The sequence below is a fragment of the Callithrix jacchus genome, chromosome 16 (genome assembly GCF_049354715.1).
Source record: "Callithrix jacchus isolate 240 chromosome 16, calJac240_pri, whole genome shotgun sequence".
Taxonomy (NCBI): domain Eukaryota; kingdom Metazoa; phylum Chordata; class Mammalia; order Primates; family Cebidae; genus Callithrix; species Callithrix jacchus.
The window spans coordinates 53,954,381-53,981,454 of record NC_133517.1 but is presented as its reverse complement, the minus strand read 5'-3'; the positions used below and the strand labels follow the sequence as shown (position 1 = coordinate 53,981,454).

Below are 27,074 nucleotides of genomic sequence, written 5' to 3'. Positions count from 1 at the left end.
GAAGCGCAGTCTCTCACGCCTTCCGTGCGCTGGCGGGACCTCTGGGGTGATCCGGGGCCGCGGCCTTCACAGCGGGTCGGGCGCTGGCTGTGCCGAGCCCCTGCTGGGGGCAGGAGACCAGGGCCTGAAGGCAGCGCCGCGCGGACGGCCGACGGCATCGGGAGCCGCCCTCCGCCTAGCCGGGGCGCGGGGCTGCGCGGGACGGGACTGGGCGGGAGCTGCGGGTGCTGGGGCCCGGCGGGCTCGCGCTGCGGTGTCTCCCTCTGCCCCCCTCCCCTCCTGGGGTTCCGCCCCGAACCCGCAGACCCAGTGGCCAGCCTCTTGGATTCCGAACGTGTCGCCCGCGCCCACGGCTCGTGCAGCAAACAACCGCGGATCCCGATGGCGGGTCACGATGGGCAATAGTGGGTCACGGCGAGTCACAGCGGATCGCGGTGGGTCACGGCAGGCCACGGCGAGTCAAGGACGATCGCGGCGGCTCACAGTGGATCTCAGTGGGTGGCCGTGGCCGGTGCCGCCCAACGGCGCCTCTCGGGGCCCACGGTGGCGCTGCGAGCCGCCATCTGCTCCTACTCTCGGCTGCCCGCGAGGCCGCTGTGTGTGGGGGACCCCGCAAGTGCGGGCCAAGGGCTGGAAGCCTCAGCCTGTTCCCATACACTGATTTAGAAAAGAATTAGAGGCCGGGCGCGGTGGCTCATGCCTGTAATCCCTGCACTTTGGGAGGCCGAGGCGGGTGGATCACGAAGTCAAGAGATCGATACCATCCTGTACAACTTGGTGAAACCCCGTCTCTTCTAAAAATACAAAAAATTAGCTGAACATGGTGGCGCGCCTGTAGTCCCAGCTACTCAGGAGGCTGAGGCAGGAGAATTGCCTGAAACCAGGAGGCGGAGGTTGCGGTGAGCCGAGATCGCACCATTGCACTCCAGCCTGGGTAACGAGAGCGAAACTCAGTCTCAAGAAAAAAAAAAAAAAAAAAAAAAAAGAAAAAAGAATTAGAAATATAGGCACGTAGTTATTCCTTTATACAATCATATATAATCTTATAGTTACTTATAATCGTAAAGATATATGCTCAATACAACCTTTAATTTTACTAATGACTTGGGTTATGAAGCATGGAGCTGAGGTGACATCGTGAACAAAGTGATCCTAAGGCAGGCTGCTCTAAACCCTCTGTGACGCCCGCGTAAGGGCTCCTGGAGGGCGCCTCGGCCGTGCGGCAGCGCCAGCGCTGGGAAAGCCCCGCTGTTTAGCCAGCTAGGGGAGGAGATGTCCAAGATGGCCGAGACGTCTCCTTCCTGGGGAAGTTAGGGGAAAACTCCGCTTCTCCACGCTCTTGTGATGGGCCTGACGCTGTCAGGAGGCCGCAGACCTCCGCGGGCTCAACTGTCTGTGTGACGCTGTGCTTCAGCGGTCATGTTCCAGGTCCACTCTCACGCCCTGCTTCCGCACCTGGTTTCTCTTTTTTTTTTAAAAAGGTAAGAGTTAATAATACTAACAGTCTTAGTGTCCTCGATAGGACAAATATGCAGAAAGCCCTGACGCATTAGGTTTTCTCCTCGCCTGGGCTACTTGAAAGTCCTGGGCCCCCTATCTTCAAGACAGGCGATTCACCCGACCTTCCCTGCCCACTGCTTTGTACTCAATAATAAGTCAGAGTGTCCAGGCACTTGGTGCCACTGCAGGTTTCCGCGCTTTGCTTCGCAGTGGACCCCTGAGCCCAGACTCTCTTTTCTCTATCTGTGTGTCTGTGTCTTATTTCTACAGTTTCTCGTCTCTGCACCAGCAGGGAGGGGCTGAACCTTACAGGGCTGAACCCTAACCCCTGCTGCTCAAAGCCCAGTCCTGATGCCTGGGGTGGGAGGGGTGGCAGCCCAGCTCTGGCCTCTGGAGGCCATGGTCATCTATCAAAATGCAAGCATTTCAAAGCAGTCACAGCCTGGTGCAGTGGCTTAGGCCTGTACTCCCAGCACTTTGGGAGACCGAGGCAGTTGGATCATTTGAGGTCAGGAGTTTGAGAACAGCCTGGCCAACATGGTGAAAACTAGTCGCGGGTGGTGGCAGGTGCCCATAATCCCCAAAACTCAGGAGGCTGAGGCAGGAGAATCGCTTGAACCTGGGAGGCAGAGCTTGCAGTGAGCTGAGATTGCACCACTGCACTCCAGCCCCGGTGACAGAGCAAGACTCCACCTTAAATAAATAAATACATACAATAGCTCAGGCTGACAAGGGCCAGGAAAATGTGGTCCACCCCTACGCTTTAACATCTTGCTATAAAAGCATGTTTCATGATAACGTTTAAAGACATCCTTAAAGTGTTGATGGCTCTTGTCTGTCCGTAAGTCAGCAAAACTTAAGAGACTTCGGGCCGGGCGCAGTGGCTCACGCTGTAATCCCAGCACTTTGGGAGGCCGAGGCAGGCAGATTGTGAGGTCATGAGATCAAGAGCGTCCTGGCTAACACGGTGAAACCCCGTCTCTACTACAAATACAAAACATTAGCCGGGCATGGTGGTACTCACCTGTAGTCCCAGCTACTTGAGAGGCTGAGGCAGGAAAAGCGCTTGAACCCAGGAGGCCGAGGTTGCAGTGAGCTGAGGTTGTGCCACTGCACTCCAGCCTGGGTGGCAGAGCAAGACTCCATCTCAAAATAAAAAATAGCATGCAGTTCATATCAAATAGTCGTGGCAGTGACAATTCAAAATTAACTTTCCCATGAGAGACAACTGGATCTTCATCTGGGAATCTCATATTTCCCTTCGCTCTCAGATTCTCCAGTCCTGTCTACACTGTATCTGATTCCTTTAACGACATTTAGTCACAGTTCCTATCCTGCGTCCAAGCAGGGAAGGGGTCAAGGTCAAAATGGGTCCATATTTCAAGATGTGCCATCTTTGGGCTAACTTAAGAAATACTGGGCTGGGGGCAGTGGCTCGTGCCTACAGTCCTGGCACCTTTGGGAGGCCGAGACGGGAGGATCCCTTGAGCCCAGGAGTTTGAGGCTGTAGTGAGCTGTGATTGTGCCACTGCACTCAGCCTGTGGACAGAGTGAGAACTTGTCGCTTAACGAAAAGAAGACAAAGTCCTGGCCGGGCGCGGTGGCTTACGCCTGTAATCCCAGCACTTTGGGAGGCCGAGGTGGGTGGATCACAAGGTCAAGAGATCGAGACCATCCTGGTCAACATGGTGAAATCCCGTCTCTACTAAAAATACAAAAAATTAGCTGGGCACGGTGGCACGTGCCTGTGATCCCAGCTACTCGGGAGGCTGAGGCAGGAGAATTGCCTGAACCCAGGAGGCAGAGGTTGCGGTGAGCCAGATCGCACCATTGCACTCCAGCCTGGGTAACAAGAGCGCAACTCCGTCTCAAAAAAAAATAAATAAATAAAATAAAAATAAAAAGGCAGTGCTGTGGGTTGAATTATGTCAACCAAAAAGGTATGTTCAAATCCTAACCCCCGACTTACCTGTGAAGGTGACCTTTTTGGGAATGGGGTCTTTGCAGATATCATGAAGCTGAGATGAGGTCATATGGAGGCCGGGTGGGCCCAGATCCGGTGACTGATTTCTGTATAAAGAAAGGGAGATCTGGACGCAGGAGAAGATGCCCGTGGTGATGGAGGCAGCCACTGGAGAGCTGCCACTACAGCCGGAGAGTGCCAAGGATTGCCGGCCATCGCCAGAAGCTGGAAGAGGCAGGGAAGAGTCCTCCCTAGAGCCTTTGGAGGGAGCACAGTGCTAGTGACACCCTGATTGTGAACTGTCAGCTTCTAGAACTACAAGACAATAACCGTGTGTTGTTTTGTAGCAGTTTGCTGGGGCACCCCCATGAGGTGCCTGCAGGCCCGCATACACATCCTGCCCATGCCGATCACCAGTGCCCTGACGGGGAGAGGAACTTCCCCTCCATCCTCTCAGCCTTTGATACTGGACCCTGTGACATCAGTCGACCACAGGCAGATGAACAGCAGAAAAGGTAGACAGGTATCTTACACGCGCAGGGCTATCCCAGGAGAGAAAAGTCAGTACCCACACTAAAGCCAGGGAGATCTAGAAGATTTGACACTCAGCACAGGGGAGCTGCGTGGGGACACAGGCAACTCAAGAGAGTCCATGATTACATGATTCTCTTTGTATTTTTTAATTTTATTTTTTTGTTTTGTTCTTGAGATGGAGTCTCGCTCTCTTGCCCAGGCTGGAGTGCAGTGGCGCCATTTCAGATCACCGCAACCTCTGCCTCCTGGGTTCAAGTGATTCTCCTGCCTCAGCTTCCCTAGTAGCTGGGATTACAGGTACCCACCACCATGCCCAGCTAATTTTTTTATTTTCAATAGAGACAGGGTTTCACTATGTCAGCCAGGCTGGTCTCAAACTCCTGACCTTGAGTGATCTGCTTGCCTTGGCCTCCCAAAGTGCTGGAATTACAGGCATGAGCCACTGTGCCCAGCCCCTCTTTTTTTTTAACTCCAAAGGTAAGTCATTTTTAATGATCTCTTATTGATACTTCTAATAATCTTTCTCTAAAGAGAAAACCAAATTTTATCTTTGCATCAGTATACTACTACTAAAGTTAATTTTTTTTTGAGACAGAGTCTTACTCTGTCGCCCAACCTGGAATGCAGTGGCACGACCTCGGCTCACTGCAATTTCCACCTCCTGGGTTCAAGTGATTCTCCTGCCTCAGCCTCCTGAGTACCTGGGATTCCATGTGCCCAACTCAATGCCTGGCTAATTTTTGTATTTTTAGTAGAGACAGGGTTTCACCTTGTTGGCCAGTCTGCTCTTGAACTCCTGACCTCAGGCAATGTGCCCACCTCAGCCTCCCAAAGCTCCGGGACTGCCTGCATGAGCCACCATGCCTGCCCCTAAGGTTGATTTAATACAACTTCATAAGCCTATCTGTCCAAGCTCAATTTTTACCACAGAGATAAGATTTCCTGAAACTTTGTATAACCTTTTACAACGTTTTTTTTCTTCTCTTTCTCTCTCTCTTTCTTTCCTGAGATTGAGTCTCGCGCTGTTGCCAGGCTGGAGTGCAGTGGCACAACTTCGGCTCACTGTAACCCCCACCTCCCAGGTTCCAGCAATTCCCCTGCCTCAGCCTCCCAAGTAGCTGGGACTACAGGCACGTGCACCACCATGTCTGGCTAATTTTTTTTTTTTTTTTGTATTTTAGTAGAAATGGATTTCACCATGTTGGCCAGGATGGTCTCAGTCTCCTGACCTTGTGTTCCGCCCGCCTTGGCCTCCCAAAGTGCTGGGATTACAGGCTTGAGCCCCTCGCCTGGTCGATCATTTACAACTTTCTATTGAAGAGCAGATCACTGCTCCAGGAAAACTCTGTTATTCCAACACAGGGGCCCACATTCTGGCTCTGCATCCCTGTGACTTTATATTAATGCTCAAATAATCCCCTTCTCATTTTAGCCAACTTGTTGCCATACAATGTTTTTCTTTTTTTTTGAGAAGAGGTCTCACTCTGTTGCCCAGGCTGGAGTGCAGAGGCATGAATGTGGCTCACTGCAGCCTTGAAATCTTGGGCTCAAGCAATCCTACTGCCTCAGCATTCTGAGTAGCTAGGACCACTGGCATGTGCCACCGTAGCTGGCTAATTCTTTTGATTTTTTTTTCTTTTTTGAGACGGAGTTTCGCTTTTGTTACCCAGACTGGAGTGCAATGGTGTGATCTCTGCTCACTGCAACCTCCGCCTCCTGGGTTCAGACAATTCTCCTGCCTCAGCCTCCTGAGTAGCTGGGATTACAGGCACATGTCACCATGACCAGCTAATTTTTTGTATCTTTAGTAGAGACGGGGTTTCACCATTTTGACCAGAATGGTCTCGATCTCTTGACCTTGTGGTCCACCCGCCTCGGCCTCCCAAAGTGCTGGGATTACAGGCTTGAGCTACCACGCCTGGCAATTCTTTTGATTTTTAGTAGAGATGAGGTCTTGCTATTTTGCCCAGGCTCACCTTGAAGTCCTGAGCTCAAGCAGTCCTCCCACCTGGGCCTCCCAAAGTGCTGGGATTACAGGTGTGAGCCACTGAGCCCAGCCAGAAAATTCTTCACAAGATTAATCTTCCACAAACCTGTACAACTCACTACTGCTTCAGTTTGGGCCTACACTTCCTTTTTATGTTGGCGTTCTATGTTAGGACAAAAACTTGTTTTCCTTCCCCTCTTACCATTTTGACCACACAAAGTTCTCTCTTAGGTAAAAGAAAAAAAATGGCCAGGCGTGATGGCTCACGCCTGCAATCCCAGCGCTTTGGGAGGCTGAGGTGGGTGGATCACGAGGTCAGAAGTTTGAGACCAGATTGGGCAACATGTTGAAACCCCATCTCTACCAAAAATATAGAAAATTAGCTGAGTGTGGTGGCAGGTGCCTGTAGTCCCAGGTACTTGGGAGACTGAGGCAGGAGAATCGCTTGAACCTGGGAGGCGGAGGTTGCAGTGAGCCGAGACTGCCACTGCACTCCAACGTAGGTAACAGTGAGACTCCATCTCAAAAAAAAAAAGAGGAGAAAGTATGCTTTCTTTACACACTGTATATAAAATTGTTTTTGTTTTTCTTTTTTATTTTTGAGACAGTGTCTCATTCTGTTGCCCAGGCTGGAGTGCAGTGGCATGAACACTGGCTCACGGCAACCTCTGCCTCCCGAGTTGGAGCAATTTTCGTGCCTCAGCCTCCCAAGTAGCTGGGATTACAGGCATGTGCCACCACGCCCAGGTAGTATTTTTGTATTTTTAGTAGAGACGGGGTTTTGTCATGTTGCCCAGACTGGTCTCGAACTCCTGAGCTCAGGTGATCCGCCGGCCTTGGCTTCCCAAAATGCTAGGATTACAGGCGTGAGCCACAGTGCCCTAAAATTGTTTCTCTTATACCTAGTAGTTTTGATTACATATATTAATTATAATGCTACCTCTTAGTAACCCCAATTTTCAGTAAAAACCACAGGAAATAAGCAATCTTAATTACGTGCTAGATGCACGGCCCAAAGTACAGCTGTTAGAGGATCCAAAGCCTGAAGGGTCCAACCCCTCCCTCCACACCGTTTCCAGGCCTCACTACGCCATTTGTTTAGCCCTCAAAGCCTAAAGGCTCAAATCCAAAGATAAAAGCTCACAGACGAATGAAACAAGTATCAGAAAATACCATGAAACCGATAGCTTTATGCTTTTAAAACAGCCAGCAGGAACAGTGTAAACAAGACCGACCAACAGATCCAGGACTTGGCAATGTGGGCTGTCAGGGGAGGGTGTGACCCTGGTGAGCTGCAGCTGATGGCTACGGTCACCACGCAGCCAACATGTCTTTCCAGTGTGATTTGGGTTTCGTCACACTCCTGCTCAGAAGCCTGCATGGGCTTCTCACGTGGCTGGGACCAGGACCACACAATCTGCCCCACCCAGTTATTTCAGAAAGACTGTCCTTCACAAGTGTCTTCAGTCCTCCATTCTTATCAACTTGTCCCCAGACCCCATTCACCCAAAGAAGGAAAGCTCTGCTCACGGCCCCCCCCCCACCCCCGCCCACATAATGGCTCCACCCTTCCTCGGGGCCATTTTCCAGACAGTTTTGGGCTTGCTCCCACACCAAGACCACCCATGGCATTCTCCTAAACCCCACACACCAGATAGCTTGAAACTGTGTTTTGGGATCTTTTATTGTAATTTTTGCTCTTTGTCTTCAGAATGGCTCCGTCCCCTCAAATCCCTACAAAATCTCTTTCTGGCTGAACGCAGTTTCTTTGGACAGATTTCCTTTTTGAGCTCTAGTTATGGCAACAGTGCCAGCCTCATCCTGCATGGCAGCTTTCCCTTGGGCCTTCTGCCTTCCAGCCACGCCCCCTGGTTTTGGCTTTGTACTTGCTGTAGGTCAAGGGCTTTGGAGACAGATGGCCACATATGAGCCTCCCTCCAGCACGTCCTGGCTGATGTGTTACGTGAGCCACTCAGCTTCCCTATTCCTCAGTTTCCTCATCTGTAAAATGGAGATTATAAGTCATCTGACAAGGCTGCTGTGGCCGAAGGGGGTTCCTAAGTGGGTAGCAGATGTCCTGTGGAGTGGTGTTGGACCTGTGGGGGAAGACACAGCTGCAGGAGGGGTTGTGACGCCACCAAGCCACCAAGGACAGGGAGCTTGTAACAGAAGTGGCCCTCAGGGCTGTCCTCAGTTGGACCAAGATGGCTGAGACTTTGCAATGTGGGCTGTCCCAGGGAAGAGTGTGACCCTGGCGAGTTGCGGCCAATGGCTGAAGACTGCCTACCACATCCCCAGCAAGTGGGACACCAAGCCCGTCACTGGAAGGATCTCCCTGGGCCTGTTATCACAGCATCTGCCTCAGTTGCTGAGGACCACATGGGCCAGGCACTGGGCTAGACATGGAATGAGATGGGGTCCCTGACCTCACGGAGCTTTCTTTCTACTGGCAGGGACAATCAACACCAGACAAGTAAACTCAAAGTATTAAGTGCCAAGATGCATACACGTGTTAGCTGTCGTTGGGGTTGAAGTGGCAGTTGTCAGGCATACAAGGCAGGAGATGTGATCTGTGACAACCTGCTCAGGTGTGCTCTCAAGCTCTTTGGGTCCAGGGAAAGACAGGCTGAAAGGTCTGTAAGCCCTTCTCACCTTAAAAGCCAGACCCCGTGAGGGTAAGCTGGCAATAGGGTTGCAGCAGCCGAGGTCTCTGGGTCTGGATGAAAGGTGGGGTCGCTCAATGCAGGGCTTTCACACACACCCCTGGAACGCAGAAACCTTTCCAAAAGTTGGGAAGCCCCTGGAGAATCACAGCAGGACTTCCACAAACTCTGCCCTGGAATTCTCAGAGAAGGCCCTTGGCTGAGGGCACACGCCTAGCGTGTCCCCCTTGGCCATTGCTCCTTCTTCCGCCTTGCTTCTCTTCCTTTGTTCACCCTGGTACCTGGGCTGTCCTCCTTACCAAAGGATAATTCAAAACTCTGCAGTGGATTTTAAGAAAGTAGGTGAATTTATTGGCTGGGAAAGACCTAATGTAGTTTTGCACTTTAGGTTACTTCTAATTCTTTGTTTCCTTCCATCAGATTTTTGTTTTGTTTCTTTGAGACAAAATTTCACTCTTGTTGCCCAGGCTGCAGTGCAATAGCTTGATCTTGGCTTCCCACAACCTCTGCCTCTCAGGTTCAAACAATTCTCCTGCTTCAGCCTCCTGAGTAGCTGGGATTACAGGCATGTGCCACCACACTTGACTTTTTTTTTTCTTTTTTAGTAGAGACCGGATTTCTCCATGTAGGTCAGGATGGTCTCCAACTCCGATCTCAGATGATCCGCCCGCCTCGGCCTCCCAAAGTGCTGGGATTACAGGTGCGATCCACTGTGCCTGGCCTTATTTATTTATTTATCTATTATTTATTTTTTGAGACAGAGTCTCCCTCTGTTGCCCAGGCTGGAGTGCAACGGCGAGATCTCGGGTCACGGCAACCTCTGCCTCCCGGGTTCAAACGATTCTTCTGCCTCAGTCTCCCGATTAGCTGGGATTACAGGCATGTGCCACCACGCCCGGCTAGATTTTTTATTTTTTTCAGTAGAGACAGGGTTTCTCCATGTTGGCCAGGCTGGTCTCAAACTCCGACCTCAGGTGATCCGCCTGCCTCGGCCTCCCAAAGTGCTGGGATTACAGGCGTGAGCCACCGCGCCGGGCCCTGCTTCCATCAAAATGTACAGAGGACCTATTCGAGTGGTCAACTGAGAGGTCATCAAGTACACTTGGTGATAACTGCTGTGTATTTTTTGCATATAAATAAGCTAAAGAAATTGAGCGTCATTGCTAAAAACAATTCCTCGCAATCCCATCTATCTAGATAAAGAAGTTTCCTCAGTGCTAGCAGAAAATTGGAAAAAGAAAATCCAAAATACGAATATGTTTTTTTTTGGGGGGGGCAGGGTAATGTAATTATTTCGGACTGTGACTCATTCTAGCAACGAGTAATGTCTACCAAGAATCAGCGAGCCGAGCGATGGCGCCGCCTGCGGTCCCAGCACTTCCGGAGGCCGAGACAGGACCACCTGAGCCCGGGAGGTCTAGGCTGCAGTGAGCCGAGATCGCGCCACGCACTGCAGCCGGGGCAACCGAGCAAGACCGTCTTAAAAAAAAAAAAAACGGAAAACCTAAAAAAACCCACAGCGCGCCGCTTCCCCACGTCTCTGGGGCGCAAAAGGCGGCGAAGTTTGGCCCTCACGGTATTTACTTCTCCCGGGTCCCCGCCTCCTGAGGGGCTGGCGCTGGGCTGCAGCCGGGCTTCGCCACACCGGAGTTTCGGAGCCCGCGTTCCTCTCACTCGCAGAGCGAGGGCGCGCCGCCCGGACGCCCCGCACCCTTCCGGGAGCCTTCACCGCCCCCGCCCGGATGTCCGCACTACCGAGAGGGGAGCCGATCCCTGCCGCTTCTAGAGCGGCGCCGGAAGTTGCCCAGGTGGGGCCTAGAGCGACTTCCGGCCGCGGCGGGCTGGCGGCGGTGCGGGCTTTGTCGGCGGGTCTGCGGGGCCTGCGCCCGCGAGGTCCCGTTAGCGGCTGCGGGGTCGGGCTCGCGCCGCCCTCTCCCCGCCCGCGCCGGGTGAGTGGCGCGTTCCGGTCGGGGGCGGGCAGCGCTCTAGCCGCAGCCCCGGCTGGCTCAGGGGCCGGGCGGGGTCCGCAGGCCGCGGCCCGCCCCGCAAGGGCGTCAGGAGCCGGGCCTTGGCCAGCCGGATTCCCCGACGCAGCCATGGCCGCCCCCGCGAGGCTGCAGCGTCTCTCCAGCGAGCACCCTCGGGCCCGAGCCTGGGGTGTTCTCCCTGCGCAGCGCCGTGTGGGTACCCCTGGTTCGATCCCCGTCACCCCGCCCTGAGTCCAGGCCTTGGAGCCGCGGGCTTGAGTTTCCGAGTGGCAGTCTTCAGGCCCGCCAGGCCTGCGTGAGGGTGGGTGCCGCAGACAGTTTGAGGGTGTCACAGGACTGGGTGTGGGCGTCCCTGCGGCGGTGCCTGAACCTTGCCTCTGCTCCCGGGGGCCTCGAGGCCTCTCGGTGCTGGAGGAGATGCAGCGCCGGCATCTTCTGTGCTGTTGGGGGTAGGAGTGGGGAGGGAAACGTGATGGGCAGAATGAGAGTTAAGTTCCAGGCTTGGGCCTGGAGGAGAATTCCCAGATGGGAAGAGGTGGTGTGGCTGCGCGGTCCTGCTTTTCCCGGAAGGTTCCCTTTCCCCTTCAAGTCTTTAAGAATCTCAGTGGCGTTCTCCTTGCTGATGTCAAGGCTGTCTTGCCCCCTTCGAACACAGGCTACATCATGGTCCAGGGACCCTCCAGGTCTGAGCAGCACCTGGTTGCGGGCCTCAGACTGGGGAAGTTGGTGTGAAGCAGCTCAGGGAGCTGCCGAGCTTGTGGGCGCTGCCTCACGGTCGTGGAAGATGGCCCGGCAGAGGACACCGCGCTCGTTGTCCTTGGGCAGAGCCCTTAGCAGCATGCTGGGGGCAGAAGCCAAATGGCCTGGGTGGGGCAGAGGCAGCTGGCAGCTGGCTCCAGTTCTCTGACCTTAAGCTTGTTAGTTCCCTGAACCTCCAGGGCATCGTGGGGAGCACTAGGAAGACAAGCCCTCCCTTCCTAGCGTCTGGCGCACAGCAGGCCCCTTGGTGATGGCGCGGGGCAAGGAGGCCAGATGGTGGTGGGTCTCTGGTCCATGTCCCACTCGGTTGCCCTCTGGCTCTGCTTTTTCTGTTATTCCTGAGGGTGAAGCTTGGTGTATCCTCCTGTTTATTTCTTTCGGCTGTAAGGGACACACAGTGACTCTGGCTGGGAGCTCGAGGCTGCAATATCCCCTTAACAGTGTGGGTTAAGAACTGGGAGCTTCTAGTGCCGGATGGGACACCCCTAGACACCCCAGAGCCACTACTGTGGCTGCTGATGATACACAACAGGTGCAGTTGAAACAATTTCAGGTGATTTTGTTTGTTGGTTTTTGTTTTGAGAAGGGGTCTTGCTCTGTCGCCCAGGCTGGAGTATCGATCTTGGCTCACTGCAACCTCTACCTCCCCAGTTCAAGAAATTCTTCTGCCTCAGCCTCCCGAGTAGCTGGGACTACAGGTGTGCATCACCACGCCCAGCTAATTTTTGTGTTTTTAGTAGAGATGGGTTTCACTGTATTGGCCAGGCTGGTCTCAAACTCCTGACCTCATCATCCACCCGCCTCCTTTTCCCAAATGCTGGGATTACAGGTGTGAGCCACTGCCCGCTGCCTCAGGTGGTGATTTTTTTTTTTTTTACGGGTGATGTTTATGTGTTACAACAGGAACCACCACACCTGGCCCAGTTTGAATTTCTTTATCATCATGAGAATTGAATCTGAATATTTGGGTTGTATATTAGTATTATTTAAAACGTAGGTTAACATTGCTGTAACAGATTCAGAATACCATGTTTCAAATAAGAAACTTGAGTTCTCTTATTCTCTCAAAGGTGGGGGGTGGCCTCCAGGGACTCTGGCTGCCCTGCCTCTTCAGCACTGTGGGGAGAGGAAAGTGGACGGCATGCACGCATCACTTCCCTTCTCCTCTCATCTTGTCACAGTCACCTAACTTGAGGGGACACTAGGAAATCATTTGTGGGGCATTCATTAGTAATTTGATGGGGTTTCTAACACTAAAAGGAAGAAGGAAACAGGAATGCTGGGGAGCCACAGCAGCCACCCCTGGGCCTTTCACCCCACACATGGGACATGCAGGCACACCTGGGAGATATTGCAGGCTTGGGTCCAGACCACTACACAAAGTGAATAGCACGATAAACCAAGTCGAAGGGGTGTTTTTGTTTCCCAGTGTATATAAAAGTTCTGTTTAAGCTATACTGTGGTCAGTATTAAGTACCCAGTAGCATTCTATCTAAAAAAAAATGTAAATACCTTAATTTAAAGATACTTTATTACTAAAAAAAATGATCATCTGAACCTTAAGCAAGTTGTAATCATTTTTCTGGTGGAGGCCCTTGCCCCTTGCTGGCTGCTGGAAGAGCAGGGTGGTGGTTGCTGAAGTTTGGTGTGACTGGTAGTTTCTTAAAATGGGACAGTCAAGTTAGCTCCATCGATGGAATCTTGCTTTCACAACAGATTTCTCTGTAGCATGCAAAGCTGTTTGCTAGTATTTTATCCACAGTAGAACCTCTTTCAAAATTGGAGTCAAGCCTCTCAAACCCTGCCTGTGTTTTATTAACCAAGTTTATGGAATCTTCAGAATCTTTTGTTGTCATTTCAACAATGTTCACAGCATCTTCATCAGGAGCAGATTCCATCTCTAGAAACCACTTGCTTTGCTTATCTCTTAGAAGCAACACCTCAGCCAGGCACAGTGGTTCATGCCTGTAATCCCAGCACTTTGGGAGGCTAAGGTGGGTGGATCATCTCAGGTCACGAGTTTGAGACCAGCCTGGCCAACCTAGCAAAACCCCCATCTCTACTAAAAAAAATACAAAAATTAGCCGGGTGTGGTAGAGGGTGCTTGTACTACTCAGGAGGCTGAGGTAGGAGAATCATTTGAACCCAGGAGGCAGAGGTTGCAGTGAGCCGAGATTGTGCCACTGTACTCCAGCGTGGGGAACAAGAATGAAACTCCATATCAAAAAAAAAAAAAAAAAAAAAAAAAAAAAGGTAGAAACACCTCATCCATTCAAGTTTGATCGTGAGATTGAAGCTGAAAGTTCAGTCACATCTTTAGGCTACACTTCTAAATCCAGTTCCCTTGATGTTTTCACCACATCTGCAGTTGCTTCCTCCACTAAAGTCTCAAACACCTCAGAGATCCATGAGGGCCAGAATCGAGTTTTTCCAAAATATCAAATGTCCATATTTTGACAACCTCCCATGAATCATGAATGTACTTCATGGCATCTATAAGGATGACTCCTTTCCAGAAGGTTTTCAGCTGACTTTGCCCAGAATCGTCAGAGGAATCATTATCTATGGAACTACCGCCTTGTGAAACATATTTCTTAAATAATAAGACTTGGAAGTCAGAATAACTCCCAACCCATGGGCTGCAAAATGCATATTGTGTTGGCATAGGAAGAACATCAGTCTCCCTGTACGTCTCCATCAGAGCTCTCAGGTGACCAGGAGCATTGTCAACGAGTAGTGTTTTGAATGGAGTCTTTTTTTCTGAGCAGTAGGTCTCATCGGTGGGCCTAAAATACTCAGTAAACCATGCTGTAAACAGATGTGCCATCATCCAGGCTTTGTCGTTCCATTTCTGTAACACAGAGTAGATGTAGCATCATTCATCAGGGTCCTAGGATTTTTGGAGTGGGAAATGAGCTGTTTCACGTCACCAGCTGTATTAGCCCCTAACCAGAGTCAGTCAGTCCTTTCAGTCTTTGAAGCCAGATACTGACTTCTGTCTAGCTACCACAGTCCTAGATGCCATCTTCTTCCAGTAGAAAGCTGTTTCATCCACGTTGCAAGTCTTCTTAGTGTAGCCACCTCAGTCAACAATCTTAGCTACATCTGGAGAGCTTGCTGCAGTTTCTCCCGCAGCTTTTGCGGCTTCACCTTGCACTTTTATGTGTGGAAGCGGCTCTTTCCTTATACCTCAGAACCAGTCTCTGCTTTTCTTCCGCAGCTTCCCTCACCTGTCTTGGCTTTCGTAGAGTTGAGGATGATTAGGACCTCGATGCTGTGGATTCAGCTTTGGTTGTCAGTCACACCACCCGTCAGGGAAAGTTGTTTTAGTCTTCAACCACTCAGACTTCTTCCACGTCAGCGATAGGCTGTCTTACTATCTTGTCATTTGTGTCTTCGCTCGAGCAGCTCCTCTAACTTCCTTGGTGGCTTTTCCTTTGCATTCCTCTTTGACTGGTGCAGGAGGCCCGGCTTTCTGACTGGGTTTTAGAGATCTCTTCCTCACTGAGCTTAATCTCTAGTTTTTGGTTTAAAGTGAGAGACGTGGGATTCCACCTTTCATGTGAGCACTTGGAAGCTGTGATAAGGTGACTAATTAGCCTAATCTCGATACTGTGTCCAGGGAAGAGGGAGGCCCGAGGAAAGGGAGAGAGACAGGAACAGCTGGTCAGTAGTGGATGTAGAATACACACATTGATCAGTTCAGCCTCTTACATGGGTGCGCGTCACGGTGCCTTAAACAGTGGCAGGAGTTTTGGATTCCTGTTACCTGGCCTGGGTGTGGAGGGCAGATTTCCGAGATGGCCTCTTAGATTCCTGGCCCCTAATGTACACACCCCTTCTTCCAGTTCATTCAGACATTCAGCTGGTACTGCAGTGAAGAGACTTGCAGATGTCCGTAAGTCCCAAGTTAGTGAGGTGAAAAGGGAGGGCATCTGGGTGAGCCTGACCTAACCACACAAGCCCTGGGAAGCAGAGGTTCCTCCATCTGGTTGGAGAACACAGGCTTAGATTAGACACGTGAGAAAAATGTGATATGCTGTGCCTCCCTTGAGGTTTCAGGTGGCCCCTGGGGGTGGCTCCTGCTCACAGCCAGGAAGCACACAGGGTTCTCAGTCCTGCAATTGCAGGGAACTGGATTATGCCATGAATCTGAATGAGTTTGGAAACCGGTTTTCCCCAGAGCCTTCAGATGAGAACTCAGCCTGATGACATACAGTTGCAGCTTTGTCTGACCCCAAGTGGAGGTCCCAGCTGGCCTGGCCTGGTTGTGTGACCTGCAGAACTGTGGGGTAACAAACGTATGCTGCTTTAAGCTGCTGAGTTTGTGAAAATTGTTTTTGCAGCAGTGGACAACTAACAGAGTGAGAGAGCGCTTGGCACTGGGTGGGTGGAGTCCCCATCTTGGAAGCAGTTCCCAGAGTGACAGTTCCCAAACTGCAGGCTGGGACATTCCCCTCAACCTCGGGGCCTGGTAGAGCCTGCCAGGGCCTGCGTGAGGTCGTATAACCTCAGGCCCATTCAGCTTTTCCAAAGTGAGTACCTATGTGACTCGGTGCTGTGTGCCTCTGCCAGCAGCAGTGTCTCCTGAAGACCATTTCTGCTTACATCCTCCCACTGGGGATTGGCTCTTATTTCCAGCTCTATGTAAATGGAGTCATACAATATGAGCTCTTTTCTGCCTGGCTGTTTTTGCTCAGCATTTCATCTGTGAGGTTCACCTGCATTTTTGTGTGTGGCAGTTTTCTCCCTGTGCATTATTGTTATGTGCAAGTTGTCTGTTGCTGGGCATTTAGGGTGTTAGAGTGTTGTTGAGAACACTCTAGCTACAGACTTCTACAGGGCAGGCTTACTGTTTCTCCAGCACCCTAATTCCCTTGAAAATATCACCATTGGGGCTGCTTGCTACCAGTGCATCCCATTATTTTTATTTATTTATTTATTTTTTGAGATGGAGTCTCACTTTGTCACCCAGGCTGGAGTATGGTGGCACGATCTCGGCTCACTGCAACCTCTGCCTCGTGGGTTCAAGCAATTCTGACTCAGCCTCCCGAGTAGCTGGGATTACAGGTGTGTGCCACCATGCCTGGATGATTTTTTGTATTTTTAGTAGAGATGGGATTTCACCATGTTGGCTAGGCTGGTCTCAAACTCCTAACCTCAAGTGATCCGCCCACCTCAGCCTCCCAAAGTGCTGGGATTATAGGCCTAAGCCATCGCACCTGGCGCAGCTCTGGTTTGTAAACCAACAGAACCTCTAGTTTTATTTACTAGCTTCTGGGCTGAGCTGATCCCCCCTCTCTCGTTGTATTGGCAGCAGCCTTGAGGTATCAGAGACGGTAGTAATGGGTGGGAAAGCAGCATTACTGATCTTCGCAGTGGCCTGGCTCCCACTGCCCAGCAAGAACCCCACAGAGAAGGCTCTTGAGGCAAGGCAGTCAGCTTTCTCCTGAGAGCTGCATTAATGGGTCCTCAGTGCATAAGCAGAATATGTATGGAAATTAAAAAGGAAATATAAGCCTGGGTGTAGTAGCTTACCCCTGTAACCCCAGCACTTTGGGAGGCCAAGGTGGGTGGACTACTCCAGACCAGGAGTTGGAGACCAGCCTGGCCAACATGGAGAAACTCCATCTCTACTAAAAATATACGAGAATTGCTTGAACCTGGGAGGCAGAGGTTGCAGTGAGCTGAGATCGCACCACTGTGCGATCAGCCTGTGCAACGGAATAAGACCCTGTCTTGGGAAAAAAAAAAAAAAAAGAAAGAAAATACAAATCCTCAGACTTCAGGCTGGTAAAATGCAGGTGCCAGGAAAGAGACTTTCCCTCACAGCAGCCACCATTCCTTTGGTCTCCTCTTTCAGCTTTCAGAGAGTGGATTCCAGCTGCTGCTTCCCTTTCTGACATAGCAAGGCCTCAAATAGCATTGTTTGATTATGTCATCAATGAGGGAAAAAGTGATTCCTGGCTGGGAACACCATGTGTGGAGTATGCACATTCTCCCCATGTCTGCCTGACTTTCCTTCCATGTCCCAAAGATGTACATTAGGTGAATTGGGGTGTCTCCTTGGTCCCAGTGTGAGCGAGTGTGGGTATGTGAGTTGTCCTTTGGTGGAACCCTGTCCTATTCAGCCTGGTTCTTGCCTTGCACCCTGAGCTGCCAGGATAGGCTTCAGCCACCCAGGACCCTGCATTAAAATAAGTGGGTAAATAATTGTCTTATTTATTTCTCTTAATTTTTTTATGGGAGATTTTCCAGTAAAAACTGAGAAACCTGCTAGACATTCTAAAAGAGCTATAGTAAGCACTGCTAAACTATCTTTCTTAAAGGTGTGTATAACACTTTTATTTCAGTGTTTAATAATAGAAGTGTTGGAGCTTTTTTTTTTTTTTTAAATTAGAGACAGGGTCTTACTCTGTCACCTAGGCTGGAGTTCCTTGACACAATTATGGCTCACTACAGCCTCAAACTTCAGGGCTCAAGCCATTCTCCTGCCTTAACCTCCCGAGTAGCTGGGACCACAGGTATGCAACATCACATCCAGCTAATTTAAAAAAAATTTTTTTTAGAGATGGGGTCTTGCTATGTTGCCCAGGCTGGTCTTGAACTCCTGGCTTGAAGCAGTCCTGCTTTGGCCACTGGAGACGCTGAAGTTACAGGCATGAGCCACTGTACCTGGCTTATTACCATGTGTTGAGCGTATTATGTTTGCATGATTAGAACATTCATTCATGCAACAGATACTTATGAAGTGTATTGCTTTATGCCAAGAATTGTTTGGGTTGCTGAGGACAAAGAACAGAACAAAATCCCTGCCCACACTCACTCACATTTGTGATGTATACATGCAGACATGTATATATCACAATTCATTGATTCTAAGACACACCATCTCCATATTTTAATAACTCTGAAATTGAATTCCTGTTAGAATTGATGGAGTGTCTTTTGTTGTTGTTTGAGACAGAGTCTTACTCTGTCACTCAGGCTGGAATGCAGTGGCACAAGCATGGCTCACTCAGTCTCAACTTCCTGGGCTCAAGTGATCCTCCTGCCTCAGTCTCCAATGTAGCTGGGACCACAGGTGTGCTACCTTGCCTGGCTATTTTTAAAAATTTTTTTGTAGAGATGGGATCTCTCTGTCTTGCCCAGGCAGATATTAAACTCCTGGTCTCAAGTGATCCTCCTACCTCTCCCTCCTAGAGTCTTGGGATCACAGGAGTGCGCCACTGTGCCTGACTTGATGGAGGGTTTTCATTTAAATTGGCACTTTTATTTTCCTTCATGGTACATAGAATAGTGTATAGCCACAATCGACGGCTGCTTTGATTGGGTGACTTAATGATTGGTCAAGTGGTCAGAACTGTGCAGAGGAAGCAGAGGCAGGAGAGGGAATGCTAAGGATGGGGGTGGCTTGCTGTTTCGTTTCATAGTGTGACTAGGAAGGACTCCAATCAGGTGACGTCAACACAGATACCTGAAGGACATCTGGGGGTGAAACATGCAAATAGCTTTGGAGTCTTTCTACTAAAGTGCAAAGGCTCTGAGTGGGCAGGGACTGCAGAGGCCAGTGTGACAAAGAAGGGGGAAGGGGAGGGCAGGGTGAGGCAGTAGGAGTCCAGGCCCAGGGGCCCTTGTGGGGCCTGAATAGGGGATGGGAGACCCTTGTAAGTTTTGAGTAGAAAAGTGACATTTGATTTATGATTTTAAAGTGTAATTTTGCTGATTGTGTAGAAAACAGTTGGAGACTCTGGCTAGGCTTGGTGGCTCACACCTGTAATCCCAGCACTTTGGGAGGCCAAGGCAGGTGAATCACAAGGTCAGGAGTTTGAGACCAGCCTGGCCAACATTGTGAAACCCTGTCTCTACTAAAAATACAAAAATTAGCCAGGCATGGTGGCACACGCCTGAAGTCCCAGCTGCTCAGGAGGCTGAGGCAGGACAATCACTTGAACCCAGGAGGCAGAGATTGTGGCGAGCCAAGATTGTGCCACTGCACTCCAGCCTGGGCAACAGAGCAAGACTCCATCTCAAACACTGGAGAAGGGGAGAAGTAAGAAGGTGGAAGGGAGGCAGTCACACTTTGTGGCGTAAGGCAGTGCAGATGGCGGCCCTGTAGTTTGGGGGGGATCTGGCACTGGGCATGGTTTTGAACAGATGTGGAGTGTGAACAAAGGGAAAAGTAGTCAAGGGTTATTGCAGCATCTGTGGCCTGAACAAATGAGATAATGGAGAAAACCGTAGAAGGAGGAAAATCAGAAGTGAGGCTGGATGCATTGGGGTTGAAAAACTTCTGAGAGCACCTGAATGAAGGTGTCAGGTGAGCTGGTCAGATGTGGGGGCTGGAAGAAGGCCAGGTTGGAGGCAGGCATGTGAGTCTTCAGCATAGATGGCATTGGTGTTCAATAATGAGTGCACTTCCCTCTGTAATAGACATAGATGAGGGCTGAGCCCTAGACACGCCAGGACCTTGAGGCGTCAAAGCTGTCGGTGAGGCGGTTAGTGAACAGAGAGAAGCTGTCCCAGGTTTACATAGGAGAGTGACTTTTGAAGGATTGGGACTGTGTCAGTGCCGCCGCAGGTTGAGTTGGAAGTGTGGTCACAGCTGACCCCTGATCTGGTGATATGGTGCATTTTTGGGGTGACAGCCCCACTGCAGTGGACTCAAGGAGGAAATGGAGAAATGGAGCATGGGTGAGGGCTCTTTGAATGGGTCTGTAGAGGAGGAGAGTCATGGGGTGGTAATTAGTGGGACATGGGGCCCAAGAAATGCATGTTTTGGGTAGCTGGGAACTGGTGAGTTTCTTTATGATGAGGAGAGTGGTGGGCTTGGAGGGCGAAGACTTCAGGATCGGGGAGAGGAGCGGGTGCTCAAGTGCTGTCCCTGCACGTGTGAGAGGGAAAGGGAGCTCCCACACAAGTGGAAGTGTTGATCTTAGGTCAAATCAAGAACAGTTTAACGCAGGTAACAAGCCTGGCAGAGGATGGGTGGAGATACAGGCTAGCAGGAGATGTGGCAGGCAGTGCCTGTCCCTGGCTCATTTCTTCTGTTTTCTCAATGAAGCAAGAAGCAAGGTCATTAGTGGGGAGGGAGAAGGGAATGCTGGGTCTATAAGGAGACAGGAGAGGTGGGTGGTCCTGTCAGGGAGTGGGGAGGGTAGGAGTTACTGGCAGCTCTCAGGCCCCATTAGGCAAGCAGCTCTGAATTTAAAGAACTCAGTTAGCAAGAGTGCAGGTATGAATCAGAACGCAGGCTCGTTTTAACCAAAGCTTGGGTTTTCCCATCCAAGCATGACGGAGGCAGGAAAGGGCAGGGGGCCTGGGTTGTATGCAGGAGGGTGATTCTCATGTAACTTACAATGAACACAGTGCCAGACTATGGAGTCTAAGCTAGTTACAGAGGGGAGAATAGGACATGAAGGAGGGAATGAGGGACAGTGAAGAGGTGACAGTGGTATACGTTTCTACATTTGTTTAAAATATCTGTCTTGGTTTTTTGGTGGAGTCCAAGCATATTCCCACCCCTCTGCAACTCATCCAGGATTCACTAGGGGTCAGAGGAGTGTTGTGCACCACAGGCCAATCTGTCCTGGTGTCGGATGTTAAAAGAGGAGCCACAAAGAAGCCATCTTGCGTGGTACAGTCTTGGGTGTGAGACCAGAGCTGAGGGTAGCAGCATGTTGGGTCAGGATTGAGGGGCAGAGGGAACACTTTCCACCTCTTGGAGATGAATTTCATCCTGCCCTCATTGAGGAGATCCCCATACTTGAAGTGAGGAGAGATGATTTTGTTGTCTTTTGTTTCAGATTCTAATGTAGGAACTGGTGAGAAGAAGGTGACTGAAGCCTGGATTTCTGAGGATGAAAACTCACATAGGACAATGTCAGACAAAGTCACAGCGATGGAGCTCCCCTCCCCCGAGTCTGGGAAAGTCTGTGAGCCCAGATTAGAGGAGCTGTTGGGAAATCCAGAAGGTCAGAGCCTGGGGAGTTCGCCCTCTCAGGACAGGGGCTGCAAGCAGGTGACAGTGACCCATTGGAAGATCCAAACACGGGAGACAGCTCAAGTGTGCACTAAATCAGGGAGACACCCTGTTCTGAACTCAGACCTTCTTATGCTTCAAAGAGAGCTCATAGAGGGGGAAGCCAATCCTTGCGATATCTGTGGAAAAACCTTCACATTTAATTCGGACCTAGTTAGGCATCGGATTTTGCATGCTGGGGAGAAACCTTACACGTGTGATCAGTGTGGGAAAGGCTTTGGCCAGAGCTCACACCTCATGGAGCATCAGAGAATTCACACTGGAGAGAGACTCTATGTCTGTAATGTGTGTGGGAAAGACTTCATTCGCTATGCAGGTCTCATTGAGCATCAGCATGTTCATTCGGGAGAAAAGCCCTTCAAATGTGCGCAGTGTGGGAAGGCATTTTGTCACAGTTCAGACCTGATTAGGCACCAGAGAGTTCACACCAGAGAGAGACCTTTTGAATGCAAAGAGTGTGGAAAAGGCTTCAGTCAAAGCTCCTTACTTATTCGTCATCAGAGGATTCATACAGGAGAAAGGCCCTATGAGTGCAATGAGTGTGGGAAATCCTTCATAAGGAGCTCAAGCCTCATTCGCCATTATCAGATCCACACAGAGGTGAAGCAGTATGAATGCAAAGAATGTGGGAAGGCGTTCCGTCATCGCTCAGACCTGATTGAGCACCAGAGAATTCACACCGGAGAGAGACCCTTTGAATGCAATGAGTGTGGGAAGGCTTTCATTCGGAGTTCAAAGCTCATTCAGCATCAGCGGATCCATACTGGGGAAAGGCCTTACGTATGCAATCAGTGTGGGAAGCGTTTTAGCCAGACGTCAAACTTCACCCAGCATCAGAGAATTCACACTGGAGAGAAACTCTATGAATGTAATGAGTGTGGGAAGGCTTTCTTTCTGAGTTCATACCTTATTCGACACCAGAAAATCCACACTGGAGAGAGGGTGTATGAATGTAAAGAGTGTGGGAAGGCGTTTCTCCAGAAGGCCCATCTCACTGAGCACCAGAAGATCCACTCTGGGGACAGGCCCTTCGAATGTAAAGCCTGTGGGAAAGCCTTCATCCAGAGCTCCAAGCTGCTGCTGCACCAGATTATTCATACTGGAGAAAAGCCCTATGTGTGTAGTTATTGTGGGAAAGGCTTCATTCAGAGGTCAAACTTCCTTCAACACCAGAAAATTCATACTGAAGAGAAGCTCTATGAGTGTAGTCAGTATGGGAGAGATTTTAACTCAGCCACAAACTTTAAAAATAATCAAAGTGTTCACCAAGAGGGACTTCCCTTGAGTAAGGCCCCCATACATTTGGGTGAGAGGTCTGCAGATCACGGGGAACACACAGATAACTTATAAATAATAATTCTTCTGCCCAATGAGTGATGTTTAGAAATGCGTGGAATTAGGATTCATGTGGCGTCTAAGATTTGGACATGTCAGAAGTTTGTGAGTCATGGATGGGTCTGTTTTTGGAGTGGGTGCCACCTGCCACTATGTGGCACTACCAGACTTAGCCCTCCTCCTCAGCTGTGAGCACTGTCCTTGGGAGAGTCACAGGGCTTGACCCCTGACTCTGAGCTGGAATATTGGGGGCAGGGAGGAGACAGGTCTCAAAAAAAGGTTTTTAAAAAAATGTTATCCACAGTTACAGTCCATCCTTGAGTTAAATCCCTTTTAGAGCAGAACTGTGTGTGTAATCTTATTACTTAGGAGAATGTTACCTAGCACATTTTGATCTATTAAATTAAGTTGAAGAAAGATAACCCCCAAGCCATTTCTCTGTTGTCCTTAGGAGGAACTGCAGGCCTCCCATCCTGTACCCTAACGTGTGCCCTAAGGCCTCCTGTTTCCTCAAGCCTCGTCTCCCTCTGCCTAACTCCCTGCCACACGGTTGATGCTGCGGCAACACCGACCGCTGCTTCTTCCCCATGCTCCATGCAGCTTCCTGCCTCTCTCACCTTGGTTCTTACTGAAGGGTCTCCTCAGCTAATTAACTCCGAATCATGGTTCAGGACACGCCTCAGACATCATGTCAGGGACTGTTTCCCTCAGGCTTAGCTGGCAGTGCTCTCCATGCTTCTGTGGCTCAGTAGTTACTGCTATTACTGTATATACTTGCATATGCCAGAATGACTTGATAGACTTTCATTATACTGTCAGTTCCTGAGGACAGTGATCATGTCTGATTGATTTCTGTGTGTCCACTGTCTAGCACGAGGCAATAAAAAATGCACCCCCAAATCTGTGTAATTCCCATCTCTTGCTTTATTCTTTCTATACTGCCATTCTAAAAATTGTCAGCTGTTGGCTGTTTTTTTGTTGTTTGTTCATTTTGTATCAGTATAATCTACGATTGTTAGAAGTATCTTCTCAGCCCTGCCACTGTCTGCTGCTCCTATTTAACTCAGTAGCTGCAGGCAATAGCCTGTGCACATCCACGCCCACCTTTGTGCCGCCTTACAGCTCATGCAGAGCTGTCCGTGTGAGCTGGAGGGCATTGACACCTGACTCAGCTGGAACAGTGGGGACAGAAGGAGGCAGGTCTCAAGAGAAGTCTTCACTCACTTGTCTGTATCAGTCTCACTTGAAGGGGACAGCCTCAATGCACTATGTCACTCTTCTGTTTTTGCAGTTCTAAGGTTGAATTGAGATGTCATTTTCCATGCTCTGTGGTTCATTTTGTCATTTACTTGAAAATGTAGGCTGGGCGTGGTGGCTCACCCCTGTAATCCAAGCACTCTGGAGGCTAAGGCGGGCGGATCACCTGAGGTTGGGAGTTCAAGACCAGCCTGACCAACATGGTGAAACCCTGTCTTTAAAAAAGTAAAAAATGTATTGAGAGAGAGAGATATATATATATGGAATAGTCCTAATGTTGGGAGAACAGATGAGCAACACACCACCCCGAAGTCACCCACAGTGTAATGGGGAAGACAGAGATCACAGTACAGTGAGTCGAGTGTGTTCTCTCAGTTGTGAAGGGGTGCAGATGAGGGGCTGACTGATGTGGCACGGGGCTGGGAAGGCTTCACAGAAGAGGTGACATTTCAGCTGAGCCAGAGAGATCAGCTAAAGAAGCAAATACGATCCAGGAGAGGAGAGAAAATAGGATCCTGAAGAAACTTGGAGTCACAACAGCCCTTTTGCTAGGGCTGTGCAAAAGCAGGCATACTAAATACACAGTGAACCACCACCTGGCCAACTCAGTCTGAACATGAACCCTGAAAGTCCACACCACCACCTGGCAAACTCTTAGTCTGAACATGAACCCCGAAAGTCCACACCACCACCTGGCAAAACTCTCAGTCTGAACATGAACCCCAAAAGTCCGGTTTTGTAATGATACAATTTTTTTTTCTCATGAGGCCATAGTTTGAATTCTTAACAAATACTACGAACCCTAAAACCCTTGAGAGGACAAATAATCCAAAAAAGACATCTATGTTTTCTGGAAAATCAGCATTACTAGAGACGTTTCAAATGCTGTAGGTTTTACCATTTTAATCAACTTTACTGAGATTCAGTTTTTATATAATAAAACACCTATTTTAAAGTGTACAGGGTTTTGATAAATTCATATACCGGTTTAACCATCACCACCAGAACCAAGAACAACATTTCTGTCACCCAAAAGAGTTCCCTTTCACCCTCTCCTAGTTAAGCAGACTCCAGCTGCAGGTGACCACTTGGTATCCATGGAGATTAGTTTTGCTTGGTTTAGAACGTCACACAAGTGGATTTATTTAGTATGTGTTCTTTGGTGTCTGATGTCTTTCACTTCGGTATGCTTTTAGACTCAACCAGCTGCTTCGTGTTTTAGTAGTTCTCGCTGGATACTGTTCCACTGTATAGATGAGCCATCATTTGTTTATACTTATGTGTCATTGGGTTTCCAGTCTCAGCTCTTCAAACTCTGAACATTTGTGTAAAAGTATGTATTTGCACATGTGTTCTTACTTCTCTTGGGTAAGTACCTAGGACTTTAATTGCTGAGTTATAAGTGTGTTAGTCCACTCAGGCTGCCATAACAAAATACCATCAATAGCGGGGGATATAAACAGCAGAAATTTATGTCTTACAGTTCTGGAGGCTGGGAAGTCCAAGATGAGGGTGTCAGCATTTGGTGTCTAGTGAGGGCCTGCTTCCTTTGTAAGTAGATGTCTTCTCACTGTAACTGCACATGGTGGAAATGGACTAGCAAACTTACCCCAATTGTGAGGGCTCTCCCCTTGTGATTCTGTTACCTCCCCAAGACCCCATGTCATTCCTAACCCCTTGCGGGTTAGGAATTTGACATGAATTGTGCAAGGATGTAAGTATTCAGTCCATTGAAATAAGTGTTAACTTTCTAAGAAATTGTCATATGGGCATGGTGGCTCATGCCTATAATCCCAGCACTTTGGGAGGCCACGGCAGGTGGATCACCTGAGGTCAGGAGTTCAAAACCAGCCTGCCCAACATGGCCGAAACCACATCTCTACTAAAAATACAAAAATTAGCCAGGTGTGCTAGTGTGAGCCTATCATCTCAGCTACTTGGAAGGCTGAGGCAGGAGAATTGCTCGAACCTGGGAACAGTGGTTGCAGTGAGCTGAGATCGTGCCACTGCATCCCGGCCTGGGTGACAGAGCAAGACTCCATCTTAAAAAAATAATAATAATTGTTGAACAGCCCTCCATAGTGGTTGAATCATTTTACATTCCTACTATAGTATGGGAAGATTTCAGTTGCTCCTTATCTTTGCTAACACTTGGTATTTCAGTCTCTTAAAATTTAATCCACTCTAGTCTTTACTTTGTATTTGTGCACTGAGTAATGTATGCCTATGATTTCATCTGCTTATGGCTGTTCTGTGTCATCTTTTGTGATGTGTCTGTTCATATCTTTTGCCTATTTTTAACTTGGGTTGCTTATTGTTGGCTCAAGTTCTTTCCATATTCTAGATGAAAAACATGTATTACATAACATATATAATTCTTTGTCCCTATTTGTGACAAATATAAATATTTTCCTTTCATGTTTGGTTTGCCTGTTCATTTTCTTAATGGTGTCTTGAGTATTTTTTATTAAGTCTAATTTATCAAAGATTTGGGTGCAGTGGCTCATGCCTGTAATCCCAGCACTTTGAGAGGCCAAGGTGGGCAGATCACCTGAGGCCAGAAGTTCAAGGCCAGCCTGGCCAACACGGTTAAACCCCTTCTCTACTAAAAATACAAAAATTATCTGGGTACATTGTTGTGCCCCTGTAGTCCCAGCTACTTGAGAAGCTGAGGCAGGAGAACCACTTGAACCCAGGAGGCAGAGGTTGCTGTGAGAGAGATAAAATAATAATGATGATTCATGAGATTTTATAATTTGAGTTTAAGAAATTTGCCTACTCAAAGTACATGCTTTTTTTCCTATGTTTTTTATTTCGTGGAACTTTTATAGTTTTACCTTTTACATTTTGGTCTGTGATCCATTTTGAGTTCATTTTTGTGTACCATATGCAATAAGGACCAAGATTTTTTTTCTGTGTGGATAGTTGCTTGTTTCAGTTCTGTTTGTTGAAAGACTCCACTTTCCCAACTTAAGTGACATAGACGTGGTCTGTTCTGGACACCATCCTTATCTTCTTGTGTGTATAGCTTTACACCAATATAACA

General features: G+C 49.3%; 1 protein-coding gene and 1 non-coding gene across 5 annotated transcripts; one reads left to right on the top strand and one right to left on the bottom strand.

Annotated features, from left to right (window-relative positions):
- Nucleotides 1–1,227: 1,227 nt before the first annotated feature.
- ZNF623 (zinc finger protein 623) lies at nt 1,228–26,446 on the top strand. Of its 4 annotated transcripts, none has more exons than XM_078352972.1 (2): nt 1,228–1,481; nt 21,201–26,446. In XM_078352972.1, exon 2 carries the CDS (start codon nt 21,275–21,277, stop codon nt 22,784–22,786), a length of 1,512 nt encoding a protein of 503 aa, XP_078209098.1. In that variant the 5' UTR covers nt 1,228–1,481; nt 21,201–21,274; the 3' UTR covers nt 22,787–26,446. The 4 variants fall into 4 exon arrangements, with proteins under 4 accessions (XP_078209098.1, XP_035133443.3, XP_008981303.3 ...); XM_035277552.3 differs by lacking the exon at nt 1,228–1,481 and adding an exon at nt 10,458–10,596; XM_008983055.6 differs by lacking the exon at nt 1,228–1,481 and adding an exon at nt 10,458–10,827.
- On the bottom strand, nt 17,640–17,700 carry LOC118148692 (U7 small nuclear RNA). Its single transcript, XR_004735608.1, has one exon. It is a non-coding gene; the product is annotated as a U7 small nuclear RNA (small nuclear RNA).
- Nucleotides 26,447–27,074: the final 628 nt, after the last annotated feature.

What these genes read in the sequence shown, in the direction of transcription:
- ZNF623 (XM_078352972.1), top strand. Translation starts at nt 21,275, where the DNA reads ATGTCAGACAAAGTCACAGCGATGGAGCTCCCCTCCCCCGAGTCTGGG.